Source organism: Eubalaena glacialis, chromosome 17 (genome assembly GCF_028564815.1).
Source record: "Eubalaena glacialis isolate mEubGla1 chromosome 17, mEubGla1.1.hap2.+ XY, whole genome shotgun sequence".
Classification (NCBI taxonomy): domain Eukaryota; kingdom Metazoa; phylum Chordata; class Mammalia; order Artiodactyla; family Balaenidae; genus Eubalaena; species Eubalaena glacialis.
In genome coordinates this window covers 63,873,347-63,892,913 of record NC_083732.1, presented here as the reverse complement: position 1 = coordinate 63,892,913, position 19,567 = coordinate 63,873,347, and the positions used below count along the sequence as shown (strand labels likewise).

The 19,567-nt window shown below is 32.3% G+C and overlaps 1 protein-coding gene across 3 annotated transcripts in view; it reads left to right on the top strand.

Moving 5' to 3' along the window:
• CSMD3 (CUB and Sushi multiple domains 3) overlaps positions 1-19,567 on the top strand; it is a 1,197,799-nt gene that overhangs the window by 446,888 nt on the left and 731,344 nt on the right. The window contains exon 7 of one of the 3 annotated variants that reach the window (XM_061171995.1): positions 18,773-19,084. The exons of the other annotated variants lie outside the window; for them this stretch is intronic. Coding sequence (XP_061027978.1) covers positions 18,773-19,084 — 312 coding nt within the window. The remainder of the gene's footprint in view (positions 1-18,772; positions 19,085-19,567) is intronic. 3 annotated transcript variants of the gene reach the window in all.

Sequence of the window (19,567 nt, the reverse complement as noted above, 5' to 3'; positions counted from 1 at the left end):
TGGAATCTATCTTAGAATAGAATAAAAGAATTTTGTGCCTTTCCATCACTACCTTTAAATAAGTTCTATCAACTTTTTCTTTTCATCATTACCACTGGACATTGCTTCTGTGCTGGGCACTATGTCAAACATTTTATTCCATATATTTCATTACATCCTCGCAACATATGCTGTACTGGTTTTCTTTTCTCCATTTTACAAATTAGGAATTATAAGATTCATAATTACTAATCAATTTCATGAAGTTTTCTTAGCTGTTGGGGTAGGGATTCATAGCCAGATCTGTCTGACATCGCAGCATATGCTCTAACCTGGTACAGTGCCATTCTAAAAGAGGAACAAAGTGCTGTATGGCTTCCATCAGAAACCACCACTGTTATGTACTACACTATCATCACTGTCTTGATTGGCTTCTTTCAGTATCCAGAAATATGGTTCCATTGACGCTTAAAATTTAACAGAATACATTTATCTTTTTGAGTCAAGAGTTCATCTCTAGCCCAAAGTTCATCTAATTTTTTTAAGGCTGCTAAGATATAGAGTATGTGTACACAGTTACACAGATTCCTTCATGACTGTCCATCCTCTGTCTAAAACTATGTGATATTTTTCACCCATCTACTTGAAACAAACCTATCTAGCTTTTCTTCCCAAAACCCTGTTTAAAATATCTAAGTGACAGTTATATCAAAAAACTACTTAGTTAATCATTCTCAGTGTGTCTCCCATTAAGTGGTTTGCTATACATGTATGTTTCCTAGTAAATTTGAGGTAAAGTTTGGTATTTCCTTGTCTGTGCATACATATATCTCTCCCAGAACCACTGAATCAGTGCACACCTTCAAAATCTTCTTTCTCCTCATGGACTTCATTAAATTAGATCCTGAACCTCATAAGGTGGAAGTGCAGCCTAAACTGTCCTGTCTCACAAAGAGACAAAATGTTATTTTTAATTATATCTTTCTGAGATTAGTAAGAACAGCTGCAAATATACCCTTCAAATCAGATAAAAAAAAATTTATGGAACAATTAAAATTACATTTTACAGCTCAAATTATCTGAATAGAATTTCAGTATTAGAAATGATAAGGATGTGAAAATGACAAACAAGGCTTCTCCTTTTCATTTGACTGTTTCTGCTTCCATTCCCATGATATCATAAAATGTTATATGAATTAGACTAAGTCATGGTTATATGGGCTACTTTGGTTATTTATTTAAGGTACCTTAATTACTTAGAATTTAAATACTTAAACTACTCAGTTACTTAAAATTTCTTAATGCAAATTATAATTAAATATTCATCACACCTCCAAATGAGACTTAGAAATCAGAGGTAAAAGCTAAAAGATGTGACAAGTTAAAATCCTTCAAACAAATTTCTCTTACTAGAACTATGGTTTCTGGGTGGCCAAAGAGTAACAAATGACTGCTTCAAACTGCTTAATATCTTTCATGCTACCCTTTATAGATTTCTCCTTTACCGACTCCTCTCATATTATTTGCACCAAAACTGAACTAGCTGTCAGTTTCTTCATTTTTTCATACTTCTTCATCCTTGCATACACTTTTCTCTCAACCTCAGCTACCGCATCCCATCAGTTGCCTACATCTCTTAAATGCAGTTATCTTCATATTTTTTCTTATATAGAGATTCAGATATGATCTGTCTCCTTTCCCACCTTCCCTTGATTCTAGCTAATTTGTAGAAATTTTATATCTCCTTTAATGGAAAATACGTGTCTTATTAACCTTCAGACAGAGAATAGTGCCCTGGAAATTATAAATATAGATATCTTTTATACAATAAGTGCAAGTAAAAATTTTTTATTTATTAATTTTTTGTAGAATATTTTAAGTTATATTTTATATATTTCCAGACTTTTACAAATGTATTTTTTCCAAATATAAAAATAAAAGACATTGTTATCGCTGGTGATATCTAATTCTATTATTTTTGATTGGCAAGGCTACTATTATTCCCCATTTGGGAATGCTGTGAGTTGCTTTTGTTAAGTTTTCTAATTTCTAAATAAATATGGTTTATATGCATAGGTGTATTGGTTCTACACTTATCAGTAGTATAATGTGAAGAAGGGATGGACATGAAGATGTAGGGTGTCAATGTAGTATTATAGAACAAAGAGCATTTATTGGAATTACAGTTAAGCCCATGAAATTCTTAGCCCTTGAAATCTCTATTTTATCATTTATAAAACAAAAATAATAATTTCTAACATATAATATTATTGTGATAATTATAGCCCATGGTATTTTTTAAAGCATCTATCACAGTACCTGGCCATTTTAGACATAATGGGGACTTACATGCTAATTTAATTTCCTATATGATTATTTTTCATGAAGAAGATTAACAAAATAATATTGTATTTTTTTCTTTATTGTATTTATGTATTTTCTTCATTGGAGTAATAATAATGAAGTATATGCATGTGGTCTTTTCCAGTTTTCAGTTGCCTTTTGCATCCAGCTATCCTTTACAACTGTTTCTGCTAGTAGCTGGAAGTATACATACTCATTGAGTTGGACATATCAGATGAAAATATAGGACATTACTTCACATATGTGGACTGTGCTTTTAAAATTCCTTGATAGTTTTAACCAGCACAATCACACATTTATACTTGGTATTTACAATAAATTAGGTAAATATTATCTAATTTAAAATTCATTTAAATTTTAATTATCCCATGATCATTGGTTTGCCTGTTGAGTCAACCCATTGTCCCCAGTCATCAAAAATATTATCTCTATCCTTTATATCTGCACTAGCCTTCTCTTTGGTCTGTCCTCTGACTCTATTGCCTCTCTGTAATCTATTATCTATACAAAACTAGGGTGATTTTTAAAAAAATACAAACCATGTCAAACTCAAAACCTCACCATGGCTTCCTAGCACATTTATTTAAAAACTTCATTGATACAGCTGTTTGGCTCTACATGTTCACCCCTTGCCTGTATAACCAAACTCATCCCTACGCGTCTCCTCCCTGCCTGTGACTCAGCAACACTGGCTTTCTGGAATTCTTATCCCCCAGCCTTCACGTGGTTGACTCCTTCCTGTCCTTTAGGTCGTAATATAAATATCCTCGTCTCAAAGAAGCTTTCATTGACCAGGTACCAGGCAGTCTCTGTTATGCCGCTTTTAAAATTTTCTTCAGTTCACTATTGGACATTTCCTTTCTTTGTTAATTTATTGCTTTATTGTATCTCTTCCCCTTTAAAAATGTAAGTTCCTTGAAAGGAAGATGGGGTGTGATTTTTCCCTTTATATCCTCAGCATAATAATGCCTAGCACATGGTAACACTCAATAAATATTTGTTAAATGAACCAACAAAGAAATGCATTCTTTTTGTTAGATATATTAGCCCATTTTCTTAATTCAAGAATTACCACATCTCATGTCATTCTGTAGAATGCCATAATCTCATTTTCTTTTTATGTCCTATTTAGCCTTGGCATCCTTCTCGTTCCTTAAAACTTCAAAGATGAAATTTTTCTAAATATCTTGGATACACTTTCCCAGCATATATGATAGGCTGTAAGGGTCATGAAAGAGCATTATTCACAGTCACATTTGTTCCAGTTACGCTGGTGTCTCCCTGCTGCTCACGGCATCTGTTTCTTTCAGGGACTGTGCTACTTAGCTTTTAGCATTCCCATCACTTTGTTATTTATTTGGAACATTGGTTTCAATTAGCCATTTGGATATATTTTGAACCTCAGTACTCATTATACTTCCTGTATCATCCCAGGCAGTTCCTCATTCTGCATGGATCTGCTTTTGGCTCTTAATATGGACTCTCTGGTCTGATGTATTTACATTTTCAACCTTTGCAAATACGAACTCTGGTGCAGAAGCTCTGTAGTAGCTATTTTCAGACTTTTTCATCTTTGGAATGCTCTAGTGGGAAAAAGGCCAGGAAACCTACCTCATTTTCTTCCACATGCCACTTTGTCACATATTTCTTGTCATAGCAGTAAACTACTACCATAATCAACTCCCGGTACACATGCACACGTATACACGTACGTGAGCATGCACACACATGCACATTAATAGCAAAGTGATTTGTTTAAATTTAAATCAGCTCTTCCTTATATTACTTACTTAGAAGAAATTAGAAAATAAAACCCAAACTTCTTAAAATGGCACACAAGTCCCTCATTTCCTACTACTTAACATTTTCTCACTGCCCTCTTAGACATACCATCTTCTTTTCTGTCTTAGGTTCTTTGTATTTGCCATTTTCTCTGAGTGGAAAAGTGTTCCCTCAAGTCTTCCTGTGACAGGCTTTTTTTTTTTTTTTTTGGTACCATTCAGGAGTCAGCACAAAAATCTCCATTTTAGAGAGGATAAGTCAGTGTGATTTAGGCTACCCTCAACAACCTAGGCACTCTGCCTCCTATATTTGTGCCTTTATAGTGCTAACATTGCTGAAATCACCATATGTACTTTCTTGATATCTCTTCCCTTCCTTTGATCATTTTAGCAACCAGAGGAAGGCCTGGAATGTATTAATTGTCTAGTACAGTTGTAGGAGGAAAGAAAGAAAGAAAAACAGAAAGAGCAAAGAGAGAAAGGGAAGGAGGAAGGAGGTGAGGGAGAGGAGTGGGGGGAGAGAGAGACAGAGACAGAGAGAAACAGAGAGAGAGAGAGAGGATGGCAGATGAACAACATATTAAAATAAGTGTATTATTTAAATTCAGTTTTCTATACTCATAGGTTTGTAGAGCTGGAAAGGACCTTAAACATCTTGTATAGCCCAGTGATTCCTTTTTGAGATTCCCTGGAAGAATAATAATGGTCCATTATTTTCATTATTTCAAAAAGCTTATTTAAAATTTACCCATTACAGTGTATCACATGCTAACTAAAATATCAGTTTTCTTTGCTTAGCACTATAACTAACACAGTGATATATTGGTTGCCTCATGGTGATTAGAAGTGCTGATTACCAGGTGACATGATTGTTTTTTTAAAATGAGCATCCATTTCTTACTGTGAAAGTGATTTAGTTTATTTGTAAGACAGAAGTTTTCCAAAAAATAGTTTCTTAGGGAAATGTAATGAAAGGAGCATTTCACAGAGACAGATTTAGGAACTACTAATTCAGTCCAAACTTTTTTATGATAAATGAGGAAATTAAGGCAAATCACCCACAATTTTATTCCTAGTTTCAGCATAGCCAGTATTGAACCGAGAACTAATTGCAAAACAGTGTTCTGTCTCATCTGTGAAGTGGTGTTAAAAATGATTGTAAATAATCATATTTTTCAAAAAGCAAAAGTATAGATGTAGTCACATTATAAATAATCTTTAATTGCTATAGATCACTTCACTAGGCCAACTCAAGAAAATGTACTGTATATAATTTGTATGTACTATTTTAGGATCACAAAATAATATTTTAAGTATCTCATTCTCTTTTATGTTGCAAACCTCAGTTTACGTTATTGACTGACTGGCATACTATTTTTTAATTCTAATTTGTTTCAAGGCACACCATTTGAAATTTCATCTTAAATGAACTTTAGAAGTTATTCGTCTGAATATAAAAGTATTCTCTGTACCAGGAAAGCCAGAAACTGCACAGATTCAGTGACATTTTATAGCAGAAATCATCTTTCTGAAAGGAAAATACAATTTTTGAGAGCATATTTTGAATGTAATTACACATAAAGATACATTCGAGCTGACTTTTTGCAGATAGACTCTGTAGGTGACTGTATGACATGATGGGGGCTCTGAGAACCCCCAACATCTGCCCCAATTCTATGCAGCCTTCTAGCTAGTGACTGAAATTCTGTAACACAAATTTCATCCTCTAATGAAAGACTTTGTTTGACCTTGTTGTGAAACATATTTTTACTTCAACAAAGAATTCCACCTACTATTTTGAAAAACTGGATGAAGTAGGTCCTCATAGGTGTGGCACTGGAAAATAGAAAAATGACAACAAAGGGAAATGAATACAGACATATAAGACTTGTGGGTTAAAAATGCAAATATTTTATAATTTTAAATTTTGTTTTAGAGATGACCCCACGGTTACCACATTTTGGAATTACTAGAAGTTTACTTTTTTAATCTTAAGAAAGCTTTTTATGTTTTCCATCAGTGGAAAGAGAATCCATACTATCATAATAATACTTTCTTTCAAGAAACACATTTGGTTCTGAGAAGGGATGAGAGAAATGTGGTGCTGATCAGAGTGAGTAGAATCAAGGGACTGTTTCTGTTGGATTCATACAAAGTTCAGATACCACCTCATGCCTTGTACCGTATCTGCTGTACCATATTCTTACAATATGCCCTCTACCTATATTTTCATCTTAAATTCTAGTAGTTTTCTGCTTGCAGTCTGTTTTACCCATACTAATGACCATTAATTCCTAGAAGCTAACAAAATCTGTCTTGTCTCATGACCTTTATTCATAGAGCACACTCTGTCTGGACCATCTCTTTCCTTTGTCTTCACCTTGGAAATTCCTATTCATGTTTCTGCTTTCAATATAAAGTATTTCCTCCAGAAAGCTTCTCTTTATTAAGTCATCCCCAAGACCAAATTAGTGCTTCTATTATGTATTCCTATAAAATTCTGCATTTCACATATTGTGTCAATTAACCATAGCTTGTAAAAGCCACCCCAAGTCTTAGAGGCTTAAAACAACAATACTTTACTATTTCTCACAATTCTCTTGGTTTGCAGGATGTTTCTGGGCTCACATGTATAGCTGCATTAAGCTGCAGGGTTTACTGGACTGCAAGGTCCACTATGGCCTCACTAACTGAAGTGCCTCAATATTCTCAGCTGGAGTACTTCAGTTCTCCTTCATGTGCCTCTCATTTTCTAGTAGGCTAGACATAGTTCCTTCTATGGTAGTCTCAGGGAAACATTCCAAGACAGCCAAGGTGGAAGCTATAAGGACTGTTGGAACTGAGACACAAGAATTTACACAATATCACTTCTGATTTACTCTGTTGGTCATAGTAAGGCAGGAGGACTACTTAGATCCAAGGGCATAGGGAAATAGTTTGTATCTCTTGATGGAAAGAGTTGCAAAGAATGTGTGGCCACATTTAATCTAACACACCAACATAGTGCAGTCATATTTTATTGTTTTTTCTTGTTTGTCTTTTTTTTTTTTACTTTTATTTTAATTAAAATTTACTTTTTTTAAAACATCTTTATTGGAGTATAATTGCTTTACATTGTTGTGTTACTTGCTGCTGTATAACAAAGTGAATCAGCTATACGTATACATATATCCCCATATCCCCTCCCTCTTGCGTCTCCCTCCCACCCTCCCTATCCTACCCCTCTAGGTGGTCACAAAGCACCCAGATGATCTACCTGTGCTGTGTGGCTGCCTCCCACTAGCTATCTAATTTACATTTGGTAGTGTATATATGTCAGTGCCACTCTCACTTCGTCCCAGCTTACCCTTCCCCCTCCCCCTGTCCTCAAGTCCATTCTCTATGTCTGCATCTGCGTCTTTATTCCTGTCCTGCCCTTAGGTTCATCAGGCCAATTTTTTTTTGCAGATTCCATATATATGGGTTAGCATACGGTATTTGTTGTTTCTTTGTTTTGTTTTTTTTAACGTCTTTATTGGAGTATAATTGCTTCACAATGGTGTGCTAGTTTCTGGTCTATAACAAAGTGAATCAGCTATACATACACATATATCCCCATATCTCCTCCCTCTTGCATCTCCCTCCCACCCTCCCTATCCCACCCTCTAGGTGGTCACAAAGCACAGAGCTGATCTCCCTGTGCTATGCAGCTGCTTACGGTATTTGTTTTTCTCTTTCTGACTTACTTCACTTTGTATGACAGACTTTTATGTTTACATTATCTCTCTCACTCATCATTGTATCCTAGCATTGAACAATGGCTAGCTAGCAGTTTAATATAGATGTGTTCATTGAATAAAATTAGTGACCCTATTGCTATTATTTTAATTTTTATTCCTTAAATGTGAATTCAAATATATAAATTTTACTCTCAAAATGTAATATTGTCTCGAAGGAAAATACATATTACTTCATAGAAATATAGAGCACGAGAGACCGTGGAACATAGTTATAGAGAAATAAAGTGAAATTCCCAAGTTCTGACTGAATAGGAAGCAGTATATCACCAAGATTAAGAATACAAGCTATGGAATCTGACAGTCTGAATAAAAGTGCCAGATGTATCAAGTCTTTTATTTTTATTTCCCATTCTTTCATTTTATTAAGGTTTTAGCTCAAATGTCACTTTGTGTTTTACTACTAGCTATTATATTAATCTGTCCATTCTTCATCTCTTCCACTTGAATGTAATCTTTCTTAGGAAACGTACTGTCTGTACTACTCACCTCTGAATTATTCAGTGCCTGTCGGACATAAAGTGGGCACTCAATATATTCTTGTTAGATGAATACCTGAATGAATGAATGAATGAATGACTTGAGACAATAAACCCTTGAGTGAATACATGAATGAATGCCCTTAATCAAGTTATTTATCCTGGACTATATTAATTTTAATTGTATCTGCTGCATATGATTTTTGAAGGTTAAATGGAAAATGTTTGTCATAGAACTTGCATGAAGTAAGTGATCCGTAATTGTTAGAGGCTATGATTATTAGAACTTGGAATTAGTGAGGAATAGTTGCTTAGGACTAATTGATTCCTGGGTCTTTAGGGCAAAAGTCCTCATAGTAAAGTATCTACTCTCCATAAATAATAAAATTTATGTGAAGCTAAGAAAAACTATTTCTCCTATGAAATTTTCTGAAGATTAGAGAAGTCCTTGTAGGTAAAAGTTAGGAACCAGAAATTTACAGAAGCTTTTGTTCATGCAGAAAGGAAAAAAAAAAGTGATCCAATTTAGTAACATGGTAAGAAGGCTTAGGGGTGGTAATACAAGTCTTGTAACTATTAAGCAGCAAATAATTTTCAAAGATAAGTGAAATTAGATTACTAAGAACTGTTATGAGAGGAAAAACTATAATAGTTAAAGGAGGAAATAGTAAGAACACAGAGGCATCATGTCAAGCTGAAACTGAATTATTAAAAAACAAGATAGGCTGTTGGGGTGTGTATATACTTTTGCTGTATTTGCAAGTGAAACAGGTATGAAATTTAATCCGGACTTGCATGAGCAAGAAATGTCACTTTGTTCTCTTAAATTCAGATAAATTTGAGAGACCTTATTGTCCCTGACAGGAGAATTCTATCCAGGTCATTGTGTGTGAGGGTAGAAAAAACATTGGCACCTTCTTCTTCCCTTGAGTTGCAGAAGAATCCAGGGGGCATTTGCAGTGCTTGGACAGTGGCACCCTGTCATTGTCCAAGCCCGAATTTCCCATGAAATCAGGTGATCCTGTGCTTCCCATGACAAGCCTGAGTAGAAAATCTTAGCCAAAGGTGAGAGTCCAGGTTCCTGGACTCTTCCACTTCCTGAGATGCAGTAGGGAGGTTGTGTATGTCATCTTCAGTGCCTCTCCTTGGCCCCCAACCTCTACCCAAGTCATTGATTCTCTCCTGTCCCTTGATAATCCCCTCAAGAATCCTAGACTGTTAGGAAACAAAAGCTATGGAGAGATCTTAGAGCAAATTTCTCTTTTAGTCCTGCAGAACCATCCTTCCCTGAGGCAAGGGAGTTGCAAAAGAGACCTGGTAAAAGTCAGACATGTGTTGGGGAAGGAGGGGGAAGAACTACAAGGAAGACAAAACATAAATAAATAACTTATAAGTTGATTGAGACGCAAGTGTTTACACACTATTTTGTATTGGGGAGGCTAAGTAGAGGTGTACTGATTTCAGGAGTTAAGACTGTTTTGGGATTACACAATTTGAGTCCAGTCCTAGCTTTTTAATTTACTAGCAAAGTGAGTTAGTGTATGTTTTGAAACTACTCTGAGCTTTAATATCCTCAGCTCATAGGTACTTAGGACGGTGTCTATAACACAGTAAATGTTCAGTAAATGTTGATTCCTCTTTATAACATGTTTATTTAAATAGTCTGTTATCTAGTCATTTAAAGTAACCATTAGAATGACCAATATATTTATGGTGTTTTATCACCTGTATTCAGAAATTTGGGGAGATTAGATACCATTCCATAGGTGAAAAGCCAAGTCTCCACCATCCTTATAAAAGTTAAAAGTATACGTGAGAAAAATGATTTGATAATCATATTATTGCCTGTAATTGGAATATACCAAAATCATCTGGGTAGATATAAAACTTTTAGGTATTTTAAACCACTTTAATGATTAAGAAAACTTCCTTTTCTTTAATTAATATTTTTCATCCGAAAGTCAGTCAATTAAACTGTGTATGATCTTAATCAAATAGAATACTCTTACTCATTGTTAGGCTTTTATAGGCTTCATACCTTTGTTTTATTGATGGTATTAAAAGACAGTCTTTTTACTTAGAGTCTTGAAATAAAAGGTAGTCTTTGTAAGAAAGGAACTGGACAGAATAATTACATGAAGAAATATGAAGATTTACCTTTCAATGTGGAAATATATATTTTAAATACCCCAACATATAATTATATATAATACCCCAATATATAACATATATTTGCCTATCCAGTTAATAGTAACCTTTAATAGTAGACTCAAGGTTCTTACCATTTCTAAAGGTTTTGAAAAAACTTTCCTTCAACATGCTACTTTTTAAAGCCAAGATTGGTATTTTTTTTCCAAGAAAATCACTCCTGCTACTAATTAATTAGCTGCTACAGGATAAAAAGTGTTTTGCAGAGTGTTGATGCAGGAAAATAAGACTTTTTTTGGCTTGAGTTTCTTATTAGGCTGCTCTACTTCAGCATATTTATGCAGATATTCACCAGTTGCTCAGCAACCTTTCCACAATAAATACCATAATAGTCTTTCTTCCAGAATGTCAGCCCTTTCCTATCTGCCCACACCTCCATTACACCCACCTGTTAATAATGAACCTAGTTCTTTCAAATCATATAACAACCACATGGGATCAGATATGAACCTATGATAAATGCCTCAACAAGTAGTGTTCAGTGATCTTACTGCAAGCTTCACACACCTCGCCAAAACATATATTTCTCAAACTGCCCCTATTATTTCTTTTGAGGAGAAGAAAACTTTACAATAAACTAATTCAGACTAAATAGTTGAGCAATCACTCTAATATGTATGTTCTCTCAACCAAAAAAGCATTTGTCTGATAAGAGAACAATTATGAGAGAACAATGCCTAATCCTAAAGAGCATCTTTTTTTTTTTTTTTTTAAGTAGCATCTGGATACACAGAGAGAAATAGTTCCTTGGTTCCCTTTAAATCATATCACATATATAAAACCAGCATTAGGTATACTTATACTTTAGGTATTAAAAAAAGAGGAACACTACAATTAGTAAAAAAATGACAAACCCCCTGCCCTCCCCAAACTACAAGGCCATTATAGAAGGAAATAGAGGATAAACATGGATACACTGAGATAGTCAAAGTAAGCAGGACTCAGGGACATGATGAGCTAGGTCAGGATAAAGCCTTCTTTTATTTTTTCTTTCAAGCATGATATGTATGAAGGGTAACTCCACCAGTTCCTTTCCCTTACTTCTTTCCCTTCCCCTTCACAATACCAAATATCATCATTATAAAATATTTTTTTGGAGGGAAAAAGGTGCTGGAGAATGGAAGAAAAGGGAAACACTACCCTCATTTGAGAAAACACAAATGAAAGAGTGATTTATGTGTTCTTAGATGTCCCTTCCTCTTTTCATTACTTATGTTCTAGCACATGCAATATTAATTGCAGTTATATTATAATTATGTTTTTATGTTGTTTAAATACATCTGAACAGGTCCAATTTCTTTCTTATATTTATATCCTTAAAATACATTTAACACTCAATAACTATTAATTAAACATAAAATGAAATGTTTATATTTTTGAAAAATAAGAGAGAAATACATTTATCCACATTCATTCTTCCCTCATATATGTATGAAACATTCACGGGGAAGTGAGAGATATACATGTATAAGACATGAATTCTACTTTCAAAACATATCAGTTATTAGAGGCAGCAATGTTGTGAAAGTGAAGGAGTTCCTTATATTACACTTTGGAATAAAAGATATGTGGTATCCCTTTTTGCTAACAATGCCTTTAAATCTTCCATGAGAACTGGCAGCTATTCCACAAGATTTTGTGTGGAAGGAAATTAAACAAGTGTGTGTTAAGTTACATTTTGTTTGTTTTGGGGAAACCCAGAATGTGTCCTTGTAGTTTTGCTAAGAGATAAGAGCTGCTACAAGAAAGAGGTCTCAAAATGCAGGATTCTAGGAGATGGTTTTAGAAAAGTGTGAAGGGACATTCTATCCTTTTATTCTTATGAAATATGACAAAGATGTTGTGAATCTTACTTCAAAGCTAGGTGTTCAAGTTTTATTGTCAGTATTGTGACTTTATGGATTAACATTATGCTTAGTTACACAAAAAAGGCTTCAGTTTGCCTTTTGTGAATATTTATTCTTGTGAGTGGTGTGTGTGTTTGTGACTGGGCACATTAAAATAAAAAAAAAGACACCTTGGACCTACCACTATACATTGTTGAGACTTCCAAAAATGTATGAAAAGGAGTGATAAGATGCTGATGCTTCGTTTTGCAACTTCACTTTAATCAACTAGGTGAAGCAAGAAATGGCTCTTTGAGACAGAAAATCTTCAAGACTCATACAGCCCTCTGCTTAAATTTTCCCTCACATGAGCTTACTATATTTTTAGTACTAAGAAATTAGATGTCTCTTCTCTCACATTCTGTGACAAACTGTGAGGATATTTAGTGTAACATTCATAGATTTATACTATATAACATATATAACATATGTTATATGACACGTATATGTATTTACCATATATACACATATACATATATATGTGTGTGTGTATATATACACACACGCACACACACGTAGTTTTGTTGTGGTAGACCAACAGAGTACTCTCTGTATGCTTTCTAAAACTTGGTATTTTCTATGTTTCATTTAGATAAAGATATTTATGGTTGTTTGGCATGTGGGTTTATCAAAATTGCAAACAATTCAGAATATGGAGTTTTTATCTTGTATATAAACAACTTGGCATTAGCACATATTTTGTTGAATATTTGTTTTATAATCATTTATTTACTCATAGTAAGTGTGGATTTAGTAAATATATCACTAAATCTTGCTATCATCAGTTTCAGCTTAGATTGCAAGCATTTATTCATTTAAGATCACTTGCATCTGATAAACAATAACAAGTCCACTTGCAAAAGTTAATATTGGTGTCCCTATTTAATGCTTAAAAATTTAGATATAAATATATAATATAAATATAAATATATATCAATATGTCAGTGAATTCAGAAAGACAATTTTTATTTAAATTCTCAGTTCTATTTTTAAATTAATGTGTACCTAATTTATTTAATTAATTCATGATCGTAGAAAATCTGTTACTTGAATTAGTGAGATCAACTTCTTTCACATTTCATTGTATCAGAAATCTGGATTTAGGGGACAGCATTTTTGCATTGTCATGTCATAGTTTAATGGCTGAATGGTTTCTTTCTTAGAGGTGCATCTTATAATTAAGAATATCTTGTATTTATTTAATGAGATGTTTTAAGATCATAGTCTTATTTAGTTTCAAAATAAATGCAGCATTTTCATTTAAAATCAAAACTTTATAAGACCAATATGTACCTGCTCTTTAAAACTAAATTAGAAACTAATTTTTTCAGGATTTGTCCATTTATTTTCCTAGTCAGAGAGACAATTTTATATTAGGTAATGACTAATTAAAGGTAGATTATTTATATTTTTCCTACAATTTAAAGGCTACTTTCTATTTGTTTACTCACCTCTTCTATAAATTGAATATTCATAGTACACACACATCCACCAGATTATACTATTAAATACTAAGCTATACAGATTTTAGAATACTGGAATTTATAATGTTTAAAATGCAAAATACTTATTTTCCCAACTACAATATGCTTCCTAACTGTAACATGTAACATGTATCAAAGCAGTGGCTTTGTTTTACTTCACCCCCTCATATTTTAATTAGTTTTCAAGAGTCCTCGTTTATTGACACTTTCCTGTAAGTTTCATGTAATATTAAATGAAAGAAGAAATACAACATACAAATTAAAACACATATGCTAAAATTTATAGAATATCTAAATGATGACTCATATAGAATTGCTGCTTAGTTGTATTTATATTTTATTTTGATGTTATTTTGTATATTTTTTCTTTTGCATGCTTTCATGTTAAATATGTTTATTGCATTTTTCTTCATTATATATCATTATGCCACAAAATTATTCAATTAGGATTATTTTGTCATTTAAGCTTTTATTCAAATGTTTCGTTTGAAATGCTCAAATCAATGGAACAGAATATATGTCTTATATAAAATAACATGCCAAATATAAATATCTAAAAGCTACTTCTATGGATACACAGTTATCTTTAACATGTACTTGTATAGCTGTATGCATTTTGGGACATCCACTCATATCTCTAGCAAAATATTCTGTTCTTTACGTCTGTGATGAGTTAGACAATAATTACAAAGCAATATAGCATAATTAAAAAAAAATCTGTAAGACTAAAATTTTAATCAAAATGAAATTCAAATTCAATTTTTTGAGTTTTTATTTAAGACACTTTCTATTACGTGTTTATAAATCGCTTTACATGAATTATGCTTATTAGTACCTTGCAGATTGTTGAAATAAGAAAGCCTTCAAAAATATAATTTTTATTATGATACATAATAAAAGCCAAATTTAATTATATAATTTAATTGTACTATTATATAAATTTGCCAATTTACATGTGTAACACATGTCATTTTCCATTATCATAATTCCAAGAGGACATATAGTTATGATTTACAGAAGCATGCTTATATGTGTAAATCATTTCATTTTATTTTTGTTATATTTGGAAATGTTTTATTAAAATATTAATAATATTTTAGATGTATTTATATTTTAAACATCAAATTTATAATATATCTCTAGCAAGTTAATTGACAGGGTAATCTGATTGTGATAAACTACATCTTGTATACATGGTTTTATTTCTAATGAAGAATGGGTTTTTTGAATGTACATTTTATTCCTAAATTTGGGTTGTATGTCTTGTAACATGCATTTAATACTGTGCTATTAAAGATAATGCTTACATAATGGTGTAGCATACTTAAAATATTTTAAAAGAAAGTAAGTTATAGTTTAATATTGAATTAGATATATTATATATTTAATATTGAATTGTTGCTATATATAATCCTAAGCCTTTTTCCAGCATTGGCAATTTCCTGATAAAACAGTTATGTATGCAGAAATGTTGAGTATTTTGAAACTGTTAAATGATGCATTTTGACAATTTAAAAATCTGTTTCACACACTGCCAATTTAAAATGGTACCAAAATTAGTATTCTAAATTGGTCTACATTTTAAATAAAATGATTATACAATATATGATATAATTGTATAGTGATGGATGATTCTATTGCCTTATAAAGGAAATCAATGTTTTTTATAGTTCCACTACATATATATGTATATATAAGTGCCTAACTAAATTTAGATGCACTTCTATTTCCTGCCATTATGAGATATATCTACTTTTTACTCTACAGAAATTTGAACATTCTAAATAAATCCATTTCACACTAACATTGTAAACTATCATGGTTTGGGAATGTTGACACAAATCTTCAAGTAACTATTACTTATGCATTTAAATCTTCAGATTCCACACTTTTTCAGTGATGTTTTTGAAAGTTCAAAACAAAACCATCAATTTTTCCTTTCTTTGGAATTATTCTTCATTTCATTATACTGTTTGACCTATGATTTACCATGTTAAAAATTATAGTCATGTTTCATTCATGAAATTTATCCTCTTTATTATTGTTATTATTAACAATAATAATTAGAATTATTATTAAATTCATTAATTCTTTTATTCTTTCTTTTGAGGGATATTTCTTGAGCATCTACTATGTACTGGGTACTATCCTAGATACTTGAGATTCAGCAATGAATGGAATTTACAAAAATCTCAGCCTTCAGGGACCTTGCATTATAGTATGGGGAGGAAAAATTATGAACACAAAATATAAGTAAAACGTAAGAACTGGTTAGTAAAATATCTGGTTGAAATATATAGCTAGTTATACAATGGTTATTAAATAAATGTTTTTTTTAATGCTTTATTCAAATATTACACCCTGTTCTGCATTCAGGTTAAGAGAATAATACTGAATATTCACTACCAATAGCCAGAGTAGAACTCTATTACTGAAGATTTTAAGATTGGGAGTGCTAGCAAGTCCTGGGTCTGAACGCTACTAAAGATCAGTTCTAACTCACAAATTTGTTTAAGAACTGTATTTATCCTTTGGGGTCTTCAAAAAACGGGTGTTTGGAATTAGTCTGTAGATCTTAAAGATTAGTTATAGAAGCAACCTGGACACATTCCTAAGAATTACCCCAGATTCATTTACCCAAATACAAGAGATTATTTAGGATTAATTGTAATGACCTTCAGTGATGAAATATAATAAATAACTATTCAATTTACTTCCTTGTTAAAGGTAGAAACACTGAGATTTGAGAGAGTACAAATTCCATTATTTTTTATACTTTTAGATTGCACTTAGCAACATATGTTTACAGTTAAATGCTTTCCTTTTTTAAACTAAACCTGAAAGCCTGGAAATTAGGATAAAGTCAGGAAAAGTTCTAAAGTATTAGTTTTTATCCTGATTTCATACTTCCTTTCAAAAAGAAAGGTGCAATTAAACTTCCCAGAATAATATGGACCAGGTACTGATCCATTTTTATAGTAATGAGCACATGAACATCAAAATGTCTGATTTACCATGAGGTCAGTTACTGAATGTTAGTAATGCATGTGTAGTTATTGCTTAATCATGTGATTAAAGAAAACCCTTACCAAATATTAGCTTAGTAAATATTACTGGCCAATTTGCATAACCAACATGCATTTAGTAGATTTTAATATTCACAAAGTAACTTGGAGGAATATTCAATAGCAACTTTTTTCTGATTAATGCTTTACAGTATATTAAAAGTCTTTAAAATAGTCTGGTAATTGTCATACCTCATTTACCCCTGCCCACCACAAAGTACAATCATTTAATTTTTTGAATTTGTAAATCAAATTAAAATGATATGAAAACACAGGCTGGAAGAATTAGTAACAGACATGTGCTCTTTTGCTTGCTTGTGAATGACAGGGGTTCATGTTTGACTTCTTTTTTGAGTTTAAAGCAGGAAGCCGAATTACTAGTCCTACTAAGCATCTGCCTACAGGGTGGGGGGAGGGGAAGGAGGCAGAACATGCTCAAACCACATTACGTGATATAGCTGTTTTTTCTCTCGCAAAATGAATAAAATATCCCCATGTATTTTTGTCTAAAATATCTAAATATACATTGTGGACAGAATTTTGAAATGCAGTTTATTGAGAAAGCAAATATATAAAAACATATACCACTCATTGGCTTTAAAAAAATACTCAGAAGTTTTCTGACCAGGACATGATTATTATTCCTAATTAGTAGCTGTTCCTCCAAAATTCAATATTTTTTTCTTAAGCATTTTAGCTGTCAAGATCCTTCTAAGTATATCTTCATTCCGTTTCATGCTTCTATTATAAAGTTACATCTTTTTTCCGTATGTGAGAATTACGTACTACCAAGCACAATCTTTGAAAAAGTTTAAGTGAAAGAAAAAAGAAAATCCTAATTTGATACCTTTAAAACAATTTTAAAATTATAGTGAAACTTTAATAAGGTTAAGAATGTGGAGAATTACTGTGACATGCTTATGAGATATTTGGAAATTTTCAACCTTTTTTTAAAGCTAGTTTTGTATGAATAAAATTTCCATGCTAATAATTAATTTTCAATCATTTCTAAATAAAACAATTTGTTTAATTTTAACTAGTTGAAAATTGGTTAATCTCAAGTTTTATTTTAAACTCTGAAAAATATTACCCAACTTCCAAAACAACCTGGTAAATTCTAAAGTATGTATAGCTCATGACATTGAATATTTTATCATGTTGACTGCTTTCTGGCAAATGAGGTAAGATAGACATTTACATAGAGTAGTTTTTCAGAGCTTCATTTTTAAAAATCATTTTGTTTTCAGTTTGGCTTTGATTTTTAAATTCTCCTTTCTTCACTTGTTTGTCTTAAAATAGAAAAATTTGATATTTTTCCCAGAAATCATGAAGTGATATGGCACAGACTATTCAAAGCATACTTCTGAGAAAAGTGTGGTTACACAGTTACCCATTCTGTCAAAACTTGTCACTTGCCAGGCATTTGTTGCTAAAAAATCATCTGTAGATAAATAATGAATAAGATTGATTCAGGGCCATGTAAAGGGTTTACTGTTTCACCTTTTTCTCCCTAATGTGTTACAATTAAAATGTGATATATTTGTGTATAATATCCATTCATAGGTTGATTGATATAGACCAAACATCAGATCTGGTTACTTCACATTTTAGTGGCGTGTTTGTGTTTTGCCTTTTCATGTTTGATAATACTTAAGGTGATAGAGGGAATATAATTTATTAAACTTATCAGAAAAAAAAAAAACAAAATTTAAAAGAAAAAGTTAGCATCTAGTGCTACTGTGTCCCACAGGTTCTTCTCCATTGACCCACACTACCTCCACTGGTGAGTTAGAGGAGCATAACAGGACTACCACTGGTGCTATTGCTGTTGCTAGCACATCTGCAGATGTTACTGTATCCAGTGTTACAGCTGTCACCATCCATAGACTTTCCGAGGAACAGCGAGTGCAAGTAAAGAATCTCAGAAATTCAGGTCTGGACCCCAACACATCCAAGGACGGGCTCTCTCCTCATCAAGCAGATACACAAAGTACAAGGAGAAGACCAAGAAATGCTGAACAGATAGAAAGAACTAAAGAGCTTGCAGTTGTTACTCATAGAGGTATTGGATGTTATTTTACTTGTGCCCATTTAGTTACAGCCAAAGCTATATTTTGGTAATGATTCTAATTAGAGAATGAGCTCAAACAGAGCCAAGATGTAGGAAGTGAAAGAAAGATTTCAAAGTAGCTGAAAAATATAGACAGTAACAGTCAGAACCTGAATAATTTGAAAGTACAAAAATTAGAAAAAAAAAACAAATCAAAATGCAATGCAAATGTTGGAGGGAGGAGGGAGTAAAAATAGAAAGAAAATAATGCATAAAGGATAGTAAAAATAAGTACTAAATACCTGTTGCTTATGACATACCACTTACGGTATTGAGATAACATGAAAATAAAGAAGCTATTTTTCTATTAATAAGTGCACATATTTACTGATTGATGATTTATCCCATGTAGTAATTTTCATATTTGCATGAAATTTTTGTTACACAAATGTTAATTTATTATTGAGAAAATAGATAATTTGATTGGGAAAAATG